A 13,472-nucleotide genomic window follows, 5' to 3' on the forward strand; every position below is an offset into this window, starting at 1 on the left:
GACCAAATTAGATACTATTGAAAAATAAGTTCGTCGTCGATAAACTCTCGCTGTCAATATAACAATATAACAGATTTCACGAAAATTGGATTTTCAATAACAATGACTTTTTATCTGGACCGTTGTATGAAATAATTAAGATCACCCCCTTTGAAAATCAACAATTGTGTTTTAAACCCATCCTCTACGAAAATCGTTTATACTCTAGCCTTTGAAAATCAACGGCTACATTCTAAACCTAAAATCAATAATTGCATTTTAGTATTACCTTCCCTATGGAAATGTTTTTTGAAACGTTACGTCTCGAATCTCTACCTTTTACTCTAAAATGTCTACCTTTAAAACTGAACAATTAGATTCGAAAATCACTGTCTTTCAGAATCAACGATTGCTCTATGAATTTATGAAAATTAACAATTAACATTCTAAGATCCCTTATTCTTAGAAATCAAGGATTCTGTTTATTTAGATTCTAAAATCACTACCTCTAAAAATCAACAATTGCTCTTTGAACATATGAAAATTGACAATTAACATTCTAAGACCACTTATTCTTAAAAACCAGTGACTTTATTTATTTAGATTCAGATTTCCTTTATTTATTTAAATTCTAAATAAATAAAGATATTTAGATTTATTTATTTAAATTCTGAATAAAGATATTTAGATTTACTTTATTTATTTAAATTCTAAATAAATATGTTTAGATTTACTTTATTTATTTAAATTCTAAATAAATACGTTTAGATTTACTTTATTTATTTAAATTCTAAATAAATAAAGATATTTAGATTCACTTTATTTATTTAGATTCTAAAGCCACTGCCATGGAATTAAATTCTAAAGTCGCTGCCACTAAGAATTAGCAATTTTGCGCTGTCTTTGGCTCGGTTGAATGATCGTTCCCTTCATTTTAGCCGTTAGGTACGGCAGGGTGCCGAAACGTTCGAGAGAACGCGGCCCCGAAGACACAGTGCCGACCACGACCACGACCACTACCACCACCGACGTGCAACAGCTCACGTCTCCTGCTGGTGGCAACAACAACAACAACAACAATACCACCACCAGCAACAACAACAACAACAACACCAGCAGTCAAAACAACAACAACAACAACAACAACAACCAGGCACAGAACGCTATACCGTGCGTGCCGCCGGCTGCGGTGGTGGAGGCGGATCAGTCAGACGCGGACGTGAAACAGTTGGCGGTTTACGACGTGATACTTCAAGTATCTCAGGCGCATCACGCTCACTGTGGCTTCACCGAGGAGTCAACGAGGGGCATCGTCCGGAAACCGATGATAATACCGGTGAGTCTGCTGGAAATTTCGGGGAGGGAAGTTGCTGAAGCACGGACACGTTAGCGGCGGACACGACGAAACGTTTCGGACTTTCGTTGGTCCGACGATGCGTAGAGTTCAATGAAACTGCGTTCAAATAAATTTCAACACACGAAAGAAGAGATAATAATTAGATTCTTATGATGGCGGCAACAGTCCACGGTCTAAATCAAATTCTTTGACACTTGAAATTATTGGTTCGCCAGTTGAAGAATATTTTATATAAATCTAGCTAAAATTTAGAATTGAAGCATTGAGAATATTAGAAAGTTTTACTAAAATTTAGAATTAAGTTGAATTTAACACTTGCAGAACTATCGATGAAAGTGTTAATACGATAAAGAAACATCAACTTTTATTGATACATTTTGTTAAAAATCACTCATGGATCATTATTTTTAGACACTCATCTGAATATACACTGTTACAAGTATACAAAATTTCCATAAATAACGTTATAAAATTGGTCGTTTTGACCACTTTGGTAGCTCCAGTGTTAAATTACTAAAATGCGAAACGTTGGACAAGAAACAGTTTCAATAAAGTCGTAATCTTTTCTTTTTTCTTTTTATCTGTTAAGAACTTTGAAAAGAATCGATAAGAAATGACAAGGAATCACGATCAGTTTATAATTATCGTAAATTGTGGCTAAGCGTCGTGTCCGCTTCTAATTATTTCGCTACTATGTTAGAATGACACGGTGGAACTGGAACTGGCAGCAACGCCTGTTTCTTTTATAATCCTGCTGATTAGGCGAGTACTTCTTCGCAGCCCGCCAGTCCAGAGGACCCAGAGGCGGCATCCTCGACAGCTGAAACAGTTGAATCGCAAAGGATCTGGCTTTGGCAACAATTCGCCACCAGGATAACGCCATCGGTGCAAAGGGTGGTGGAGTTTGCCAAAAGGGTGCCAGGATTTTGTGATCTTTCGCAGGACGATCAACTGATCCTGATTAAGGTCGGTTTCTTTGAAGTCTGGCTAAGCCATATCTCGAAGATGACCACTGACAGCTCGATGACATTCGAGGATGGTACTTATATCACTAGGCAGCAAATGGAATTGATGTACGAGGTAAGCAAGAAACAATACTCCGATCCAATAAATAAATCATCACGCGAGCGCGAGCGAAAGGATCGTAGAAAGATCTTTGTTTTGAGCTTCGTTTTGGCATTCGATTTGTGTTATCAGTCCTCTGACATAAATGACTCGGTTACGCGATTTCCGAAGCGAGAAAGGAAACAAAATTCGAAAGAACATATTCTACGAACTTTTCGAACCTGAAACAACTTTCACAAATATTTGTCGTCGAAACAACATTTTCGTCGCAATCGCGTAATGAACGAATCACAATGACAAAAAAAAAAAAAAAAAAAAGAAAAAGAAAGAGAAAAAAGAAATCAGAGAACAAGCGAGGCAACAATCGATTAATCGACGAATACGAAACGAAAAACAGCCAGACTTTGTGTCCGCTTTGATGCAATTCACATCGGCCTTGAACGCCCACCAACTATCGGACACCGAATTGGGCCTTTTCTCCGGTGCCGTTCTTCTGGGCGAGAGGCCGGGTCTGAACGACGTGAAAGCGGTGCAGAGGCTTCAGGATCGCCTGCTGGAAGCGCTGAAGGTGCAAGCGTTACGAAATCACACGGTTTCCGGCGAGGCAACATCCGCGGGTGGTTGTTCCGGTGTCTCGAGCGTCTCACAAAGGATACCGGAGTTAAGGGCCCTGGGTGCCAGACACGCGAATCTCCTCGACTGGTTCAGAAGGAACTGGACCAAGCTCAAATTGCCACCGCTGTTCGCCGAGATATTCGACATTCCTAAGTGCGAGGAAGATCTTCAGTGAAGAGGTGATTATCATCATACACCCTTTGTGTCGTTTAACCTCTTGCGCTGGAATCACGTGCCACGCACGTCGAGAATCATTTTTTTTTTTTTTAAATTGCAATATTTTCTCAGTTTTAAGTATATTTAAGTATAACCCAGGCAAAAAACGAATGATGAGTTTATTAATAATACGAGTTCAAAGAGAAAAGCGTTTTATTGTATACGGTTCGGACGCTCGTTATGGTCCGCAATCAGTTGCCAGCGCAAGTGGTTTAACCCACTGATAAAATATCTATAATTTTTCAATTTATCTATAATTTTTCATTGCTGTCTTGTGTCCTGTTAACGTATCAATTCCTCGTGGTTTGGTCGATTATTTTTTAACCACTTCAATCCTGAATATCCCATGAATACATCTCTACAATCTCTACAATTTTAACATTGTTATTTTATCAGTTGTTAGCAGTTTATAGTCAATATAGATTGAAGTTGTATATTTTATCGTCTAATGATATATACAATGTAGCATGGTATCAAGTTATACGTGTATGAAATTTTGCGAATTTTCACTCGAAACAATTGCACACAGCGCAAAGTGGCTTTGTCCTAGTTTTGCCTCCACCCAGAAGCTCGAAGCTCTATAAGCACATAATTCGACATTTTCCGAGATTAAAGCTATACTTTCTTACGTGTTTCATCAGCGATAGTAATTATCCTTGTCGAGCAAATTTTTAACTACAGTGAATCAAATTTTCCCGTCACGCTCGATATCTGAGAAAGTGCAGGCGCAACGTTCGAGGTTGCCACGAATCTCGAACAATTCGAAACCTCTTTGTTCCTCCAATTTCGCCCGGGCGTAATATCCACTCGGCGAGCTCGCACTCCATAAATCCACGTTTGCATTTTCATCCACGCCCCCTGCAGCTCCGCTTCGATTTGCAATTCAACGCGGCAATCCGCGCGATACCGGGGAATTTTAATGGCCAGACCCCGTCTTTGAAGAATGTTTCAGAGTACATCGAGTTAATTCGACGAGAACGAACGAACGAACGAACGGCCCTGCCGGATGAGTCTTTCTAATTGCCGGTGTTCATCGCACAAACGCAGCTTGGACCTCGAGGACGATTTTGTTTTTCGCTGGTTGGCCGGTTGGCGACTGATTCGATTCGATTCGACTCTTGGAAACGCGCCGAGGAGGATCCTGGCAAAGGCGAGATGGCGGCTCTGACTTTACGCGATCCATCGCGCAGGCCAGCAGAACGGCAAAAGGTTTACAGATTGCCGATCGAAAACAACACTCTTGACACGATACACGGGGAGAAGAAGATTTATTCGATTAAAGATAGTTGTACAATCGATAATTACGTATATATATATATATATATATATGTATATGTATATGTATATGTATATGTATATGTATATGTATATACGACGAATGGTTAACTTTTAAAAAGTTACTAGATTTAAAAAAAATGAAAAGAACGAAAGGAAAATACTCTTTTTCCTCGAGAATGTAGTTACTAACGACGATTAGCCCCACCTTCGATTGTTCTAAATCGTGCAAGGGTAGACAGAGAGTGTGAAACATGGGGGGGAGGGGGGGGTGATTTTCACGTAGAAAAGGGATTCGTATCATTCACTGTTCCAACCGAAAGCATTTTAAATACTCAGACACTCGGCGATGAAGGGAATCAAGTACCGTGGTACGACGGTGGTCTCGCGCATATCGTTGATTGCAATAAAGCGACGCAGTGATCGAACACGCGTCGCGTCGATAAGATATATAGCACAAAAAGCGGTGATCACTTTACAAGGCACAGTTTATTTATTACGGTTTTTATCCAGTAAAAATTAATTCTTCGAGCGAGTCATTTCGGGAACGTTGGCTAATTCGAGGATTCGTACGAGTCAGTTGGAACGAGACGAGCGAGACGGTGTGTGCAACGACCTGTCGAGGAAAACAGTAATGGAGAAATTTCACAGAATTGAACTTGTAGACATATCGAGAACGTAATATCGTATTTTTTTCATGCAATCGACACGAGAATACCGTTTCCGTCGTCCTCTCCAATGTGAAAACTGTGACTCAATGAATAGCTGCACCGTTCGCGAAGGGAAATAAATAAATAAATAAATAAATAAATAAATAAATAAATAAATAAATAAATAAATAAATAAATATGGTGGTACGTACATGTAAAATGATACACGCATGCTGCCAGCCGCATGCGCGTACAACTTACACACACTTACACACTTATATACATATACAAAAGTAAAAAAGAAAAAAAAAGTTTCACGCTATATAAAAGAAGCTCAAAAAAGGGAAATCTTTATAGGACGTATCTATCTAGATGCATCCGCTACGAATCTCAATCTATGCAATCTCTATTTTTATTACTTGACAAGTAGCATAGCGAATTACCTTTATAGATATTGTTGCGTCGCTTCAGGGTTGGCGTCGCGGAAACTGAGAGTTAACACGTTCGAGGTTGTCCTTTCGTTGAGACTTTACAAAAATTGTCGACGTAAGATTTTTTAGTGAACAAATATCTCGCGTGCGAAAAATGCGAAGAAAGAAAGAAGAAAGGAAACGAAAAAAAGGGGAAATGGAAGGAAGAAACAAAGGGGATGGATGAAAGGTGTTGAACGTTATGTTAATGATAATATAATATACTTGTTGCGTTGAACTGTTGTATTTGTTATATCGATCCACGGCCGAAAATTGTTTTCCGATTGTTATATCCTGAAGTGAGCATGTTTGAATCTTCGAACTCTTGAACACTAATAATTCTCTGACAATGACTAGCATGTAATGTGTATCGATATGTAATTAATATACATATACATATTTATATATACAGTGGTGGATGAAAGAACATTTAAAGGGTGAAATGTTGAACGGTATAATTTATTAAGAAGGAACTATATTTTATAAACATGGATCACAGTATAGTACGAGGATATAGACGGTTTGAGGAAGAACGGAACAGATAATTATATGTATAGAGATGAAGAAAGAGATATATTTTAGTCAAAGAATATTTTATTTGAAAAGTGTAAGATTTATTAGATACAATAATATAAATATGATAAGTTTGATTTCACAAATATATTTTATAAATACTTGGGATACAATACTTTCAAAACTTTTCTTTCGATTTGATTCAATTTGTCATATCATCAATTTTACGACGTCAATTTATGGGTAATTTAACAAATTTAATTGCATGTATAAATAAACTTTACAAATAAATGAACATTTACATATCAGCGCGTGGGAATTTCACAAATCAGTTATACAAATATTAGTATAAAATATGTAATTACGCAAATGTACGAGAATATGAATTTTTAATTTTTCTTTCAGCCACCGCTGTATATATTATATATTCATTGTGAGAAATGATGAAAATGTAAGTTTATCTATTAGAGAAATTAATGTTTTATCTAGCGTCGTACTTAAATTAAATATAATATATCGTCGGTATATCACTGTCGCTAAACAAGAAAAAAAAAAAAGAAAAGAAAAGGGAAGACAATGTGAAAGAAGACTATCTTCACGATAACTAGGAGGAAGGAAGGAAGTAAATTCCAACTCTAAGCGCTCACATCAAGTTGTGAATAAACATATCATACCTAATTAATATATTGAACAAAGAAGGGATATCATCGTTTAATATAATATAAATATGAGTCTATATATATATTAAAATATATATATATAAAGATTATAAATCTATATGCAAGAAGAAATAGTTATTAAACGCATTATCGTCGAATGAGCGTAGATCTACAATGGTAGGCCATTTTTCAACCTACTGAGGTAAACAAAATTTACGCAACTATAATATTCTTTTCTTCTTTTTTTTTTTTCCTCCCCCAATTCTAACTCTGCCCTGACAAGAGTGAGAGCAACAATGCTTCTCTCGGTTCCCTTACCATCTACCAAGACAGATCTGCGCCAAAAGATGTAATAGGAGAGGAAAGCGCGTGCAAGCGAGTCGTGCTTAAATACTTTTTAAATTATTACAACCATCTTGTCCTCTTCGTCGCGAGACACGTAAAGGAGGAAAATTTCAATAAAATGTATAAAACAAAAAAACAAAAAAAAAGAAAAAAAAAGAGAAGAAGTCAAGTCACTCGATACGACATGTATAATGTAATGAGAATTTTTATGTGTACATAAATTCTGTAATTCGAATCGATTTAGTGGCTGTCCTAATCATCTCTGACTATTAAACTAGAAAACGAAAACGAAGAGAGAAACAGTTGCGACATTTTCCTCCTGTGATATATATATATATATTTATATATATCTGAATTTCTGCGATTCGTTCTGTTTTGTTTTCCATTTTCAAAATTTCTAGTCGCCGCGACTTATTCGCCGAGTTTAGCAATGCGTAAACGTTGTTGGAAACACGTTAATTGAAACGGCCAAATACTTAAATAACGATATTAATGTAATATTAACGATTAGTCGATCACGCCGGTCAATCTTCGTCTCCGCTAGTTCCCTGCTGTCCAAAACTGGTAATAACAGTACACGAACGATAATTAAATCACGCGTAAGAATCTGCTGTAAGAAACGTATCAGTCTCAATGTGGAGGAACAAGCTTTTGAATTCATTTGCTCTTGTAAATTGTTATTTTATCGAGACTCGATGGATAAGCGATTGACTGGCATAATCAAAAAGCTAGTAAGATTGACAATTGAGGTAATATTGTTTACTCTTAGAGCATCATACCCCCTCTTCTGATTATTATTCTTCTTCTTCTTTCCCTCATCTCGTGTTCCGACCGAAGCGCAAGATCATCCAATTCTCCTCTCTTCACACTTTTCCCATCGAGCCCAGCCTCACTTCCATTTCTCCCCCCGTTCCCATCTCATTTTAATCTCTTAAAAGTGTAATATGCTATTTTTTAACCTTCGAGATTTCGGTCATGGTGCTATAATATCTGTACATAATACTGGTGGGAATCGTTGCGTAATCAATGTACCATTATTATTAATATTATTCGAACTATAATCGTATTCAATATGGTTATCTATTATTATTATTATTATTATTGTTTTATTACTTTGATATTATCGATACTCATATTTACATGAGCGTTTACGTTTAACAGTTGCATACGTCAGTTGACGAACATGTCTGGCAATTTCGTTGCGCATGAACATATTTGGGAACGCTTACGTAAAGAAAAGAGAGAAAAAAAAAAAGGAAGAATGGCGATTCCTTTCGTTTCAGAGATAAATATATATATATATATGTGTGTGTGTATATATAGCAAAAAAAAGAAATATATATATATATACATATATATAAATATATACATATATTCCGCCCGTAAAACAGGACACTGCAATAATCATGATTTTGTTTGATATTGATTCTATGATTGTATATTTATAGATAAGTTGAGCTCAAGCGTGCATCTCGTTGCGTACGCTGTATCACGTATATTATACATACTCTTCTTTTTTATATAGGCGAGATATCGACTGCATACTGTACCTATACGGGGTGTTTTTATAAATCGCGAAACAGCGAGGAACGAAGTGTGTACATCCACGGCCGGATGTAAGACGACTCCCGAGACAATGATAACCAATTAAAATTAATTGAAATTGAAATCCCTCGCGTCATTGACACGTGAGGAAGCGCGATCGGGTAATCGAGATCGGTAGCTTCTAAAGTCAAACTTGCACGTCTGGATCATTGCGGTCTGGTCAAGCCATTCGGAGTCAAATCGTCGTACATCCGACGCGAGAAGATCTCCACGTGATTTTACTCTTTTCCTTTTTTTTTTTTTTTTTTTTTTCTCGTCGCGACTCGCGATTTATAGATCGTCCAACGTATAGCACGATATATATATACATATATATATCGGAGTGATTAAAATGACCGACGACGATGGATGACGGCGTGCCAAGGCGGGAATTGTTCTTTAAAAGCAAAAGAAAAAAGAAAAAAAAAATATAATATTACATATATATGTATAAAATAATATAAACGACGATAATGATATTAAGGTAAATAAGTACGACAAAACGACTGCTCTATACTGCTAAAGTACAAATGTTTCATTTTAATTTTTTTAAAAAAAAAAAAAAAAAAAAAGAAACGATATCGATTTGTTAGAGATTAGGTTTAATGCGTGCACGCTCAAGCGCGCGATGTACGTGTAATTATATTTATTTGTTAATCTCTTTCTCTCTCTTTCTCTCTCTCTCTCTCTCTCTCTCTCTCTCTGCTCATAATAATATGGCCCCTTCATCTATAATTGCGTCCTAACGACGCACAATGCAATAACGTGATACGCCTCATGCTCGCTCATTTCGCGTTCACCACAGACGACGTCTAATTTCACGCGCAATTCACACGTCTTCTCCTGCCGTACTTATGTGTACACTCGCATGACATGTGACAGTTAAGTAACGTATGGGTGCGTACAGATACACACAACAACAATGGACATGAACATTTTCGTCGTTTTCGTCGTAACACGCACAGACTCTTCAACCGACTCCAATCGCACCCTCACACACCCCTCACACGGATGATGAACACGGTGGTGTCCGATGATCGATGCCGAAACAGGAAATGTAACTGACGCAAGCTGTAGTTAACAGGATGGCTCTTCTCGCACAGCGTTTCCCAATTCTTTTCATTTTCGCCGATTGACCTCTCGCTCGATGTTCTCTAATCGAATTTTTGACAATTACAATTATAAACATATTGTAGCGTGAAAGATATATATATATATATATATATATATATGTACAATATAAAGAAAATCTCGTGTAATATCTGCTTACTATTTTCCAAGCTCTGAAATCCAAGCCCAGTTCTTCGCAACGGAGTTTTATATAAATTGGGAAACGTTGGTTCGTTTGATCAAGCCACGGCAATGACGTGCGTATTCGTGAAACATTGACATGAAAATTAATAACAATTGCTAAAGAAGAGGACAGAGAGTGATTTTCGCCGTTGTGGAATGTTTTAATTCATTCATGCTCAATTTATCGAGAGCAATGGAACGCATGAACATTCAGAGGAACATTCACGTTTTAATTCAGAACGATTACTACCAGACACACACACACACAAGAGCGTGGAAAATATTTTTCTAATAAAAAAAAGAAAGACACTAATTTTAATACGCAGTCTCTACTACGAGTAAATATAATAGTTCCGAGCAAAGATGAATTAAAATGTAACTTCGTACGCGGCGCGCAACGTTGTTTGCTATTGCTGATTCGAGAAACACGCGATTATTGTCGTCGCTTGCGGTCACAATACGTTCAGCATTACGTTGTGTTTTCCATTCACGTTCATGGATATTCATTGTATCGTTTGTTTCGCTCATTTTGTATAATGCCTCGCCCGCGTTCGTACTTAATCGCGTCAGTATCGTTTCAATCCGATGGCCAATCCATCTGATTCCCCAATCTACCGTCAAACGGCCTGCATTAATTTATTCGTTCGATTAATACACACGCTTCTGTTCCGTTACGAGTATTAGAGATGAGATCGAGCACCTCAGACAAGTAGCTTCAGACACTTTGACGAGTGAATTCGTGTGTCATTTGCGAGTGTATCGAGTAGTCGAACGAATTATAGCGAGGTAAAATCTCGTCTCTCGCGAGTAATTTCAGGAAATGAAAACGACAAATGATTACTTCCAGGGAGCAGAGTCGAGTAATTCGTCAAAAGTAAGACTCGAACTTTTCACGATGGGAAAATTGCGTCCGAAACTTTTTGAGCGAAGCACGTTTCTCTGTTTCTCTGTTGAAATTTCACTCCACCCTTCGAGGGCAGAGATTCATTCCGTAGAATCACAACGGTGCGAAAGTATACGTCGCAAGTTGCACTCGCTGAAACATCTTTTACTTTCGAGTATAGAATTCGAAATTTACAAAAATGAAACTCGTGTACCCGACGATACGGATTGAATTTGATCCCATCTCTAATGAACATCTAGCGAAGCATAAATGATTATTACACCTGACATTTGGTTCGAGATAAAATCAAGCGATCGCTGGTTCGACGAACGCAAAGAGTTTGAGCAAATAAAGAAAAGAACGGGAGGAATGAAAGGAAAGAAGTAGAAGCTCAATTCACGGGATTGAAAACTGAGATTGAAATCCGAAAAAAAAAGGAAATACAATGGAAAATCAGATGGATCATTGTCACGCTGTTCGTTCGAGCGATCAAACGGATGCACGAGCAAATGAAGAAACAAAATGTATATACACGCTCGTTCTGAAAAGTCTTGGAATATCTGTATTCGTTTTTCGAAACTAGAAAAATTAAACGATACTTCGCACGAGACAGAGAATTCGCGCAGTAGTCTATAACAACATTAACGATTCTATTACGAAGTATACGTGCAAAAATTGAAAAACCTTGATCATCTACGACGAATATAGTGACTATTACAGAATAAAAATAAAATGAGACTAATAAAAAAGTAAAAAAAAGCGTCCTGAGACTTTTGAGAAGGTGTGTATATCTCTCTATCGTACATATATATAAATATATATACCGTCGCAATAATCGATCGACATTTTATATTTCTCCCTGTAAGACAAAGGTTTGTCCACTTTAGCTCTTTGCAAGTGCGCGCGTATCGATCGTATTTTTGTAAGCTCTTTAGAAACCGATGTTTCATCCCAAAGTTCACGCTGCCGATAGAACGTCACGTAAAACGTAAAATTGTTTTGCAACGGATCGTCGCGATCAAACAAGAAGAAAGGAAATAGGAAAGTAACAGGCTAGACGGCAGAGAGTTAAAATACTAGGACAACGTTTGTCGAACGACAGAGTGCTTGGCCATTTGAGAGTGCAGAGGATCTTCCTCGATGCTCGAACGAGAAATACGAAAAGCACGGGGAACGCTTCTCTCTGTTTCTTCCATTATAAGAACAGCTGTTGGACGGTGATTGAACAACGTCCAGCAGTTGTGCCTTTACATTGACAAAATCGTTCGCTGTTAATTCGATCAGTATCAGTTGTCATGAACTTTTTAAATAGTGTTTGAAACAAAAAAAAAAAAAAAAAAGAAAGGGAAAAAATTACGCGCATTCTCGCGAAGCTCGTCGAAAGAAAAAGTCGTCGCTCTTGCTTCCCGCGATTTACATCGACAACACAATTTCACAATTGTTTGATTAATCTCCACTCGCGTTTCACGAGGAAATTTCCAGTCAAATTGCAATTTATTGGAATTTATGGATGAGCAAGTGTACGTATTCATTCTGGTAATAATTATTTATCCATTGCGGTGGTTTGTTTCAAACGTTTGTTTGCAACGACACTCTCGCGCGCGCGTCTCTCGAAATTCTGTAATCAGCTTTCTCCTTTGACTCGTTTGACGCGGTCCAAAATCGAATATCGTGGTCGACATTCCCGAAAAGAATCCACTTCCAAAAAAGAAGAAAGAAAAGATTTGCTGTATGCAAAAGACCGTAAAAAGTAATAAGCTTAGCTATCGTTACAAAGGAGCAATAACTCGTTTGAAGTTTCTTTTCTCTTACTGTGTGCCAACAAATTTTCGCGCGTTACATTCCCGAGTGTCACGTTGTAAACATCGTTTCGCGGCTTTTCGTCAGTGTCGTCGAATTCGCCGCTTCGTATCGTTTCGAAATTCCTCGTTTTTCAATCGCTCACTTACGTTTCATCTTCGCCTATCGCGTCACGTACGTGTTCCCATCATTTATTACTTCCCCCTCTCATTTACCTTGTGTTCCCTATGATCTTTTCCTCCCTTTCTTTTACTCACTCGGATTAATAAGAACGCAATTTCTCTTGTGTCTTTTGTCATTTATACGAATCGGTCAGCGAAGCGCGTTTCATTCTCAACACGACACGACACAGAGAGGCATGAACGCTATCGATTGAGAGGGAATGGCAAAAGTTGGCAAGGACACGAATGATCTAGCGAGGCTAACGATACGGCGAGCTTCTAACGCACTCTTCTCTCGCGGATTGACACGGAACGCTCGTTCACCAAACGCGAAGAGAAGTTACGTAAACTTTCAGCGATGCAACGCCTCCGCGAGTAGCGTTCGCTTCAATTTTTCAACCCACCTCTTCGAAACTTTGAATCAGTTTCGCCGCTTCAACGTGGCACTCTTTCACGCGTGCATCCATCACCTATACAAAGTACAAAACGACGAGAAACTCTGTGTTTTCGTCATGATTTCGCGGTTGCTCGTTCTGTTGTGTTCCGCGGTAGAACACAATAACGCATTACGTTGAAAGGGAGATTGATTAATGGGCAATAAAACGGC

General features: G+C 37.9%; 1 protein-coding gene across 1 annotated transcript in view; it reads left to right on the forward strand.

Moving 5' to 3' along the window:
- LOC122532532 (ecdysone-induced protein 78C-like) overlaps positions 1-6,160 on the forward strand; it is a 35,899-nt gene extending 29,739 nt beyond the window's left edge. Inside the window, exons 4-7 of the mRNA XM_043661347.1 lie at positions 918-1,315; positions 2,117-2,416; positions 2,799-3,195; positions 4,175-6,160. Of these exons, the coding sequence (XP_043517282.1) occupies positions 918-1,315; positions 2,117-2,416; positions 2,799-3,191 (1,091 nt within the window). The 3' untranslated portion in view covers positions 3,192-3,195; positions 4,175-6,160. The remainder of the gene's footprint in view (positions 1-917; positions 1,316-2,116; positions 2,417-2,798; positions 3,196-4,174) is intronic.
- Positions 6,161-13,472: the final 7,312 nt, after the last annotated feature.

This window comes from Frieseomelitta varia, unplaced genomic scaffold (assembly GCF_011392965.1).
Source record: "Frieseomelitta varia isolate USP_RPSP 00005682 unplaced genomic scaffold, Fvar_1.2 scaffold_458, whole genome shotgun sequence".
Lineage (NCBI taxonomy): Eukaryota > Metazoa > Arthropoda > Insecta > Hymenoptera > Apidae > Frieseomelitta > Frieseomelitta varia.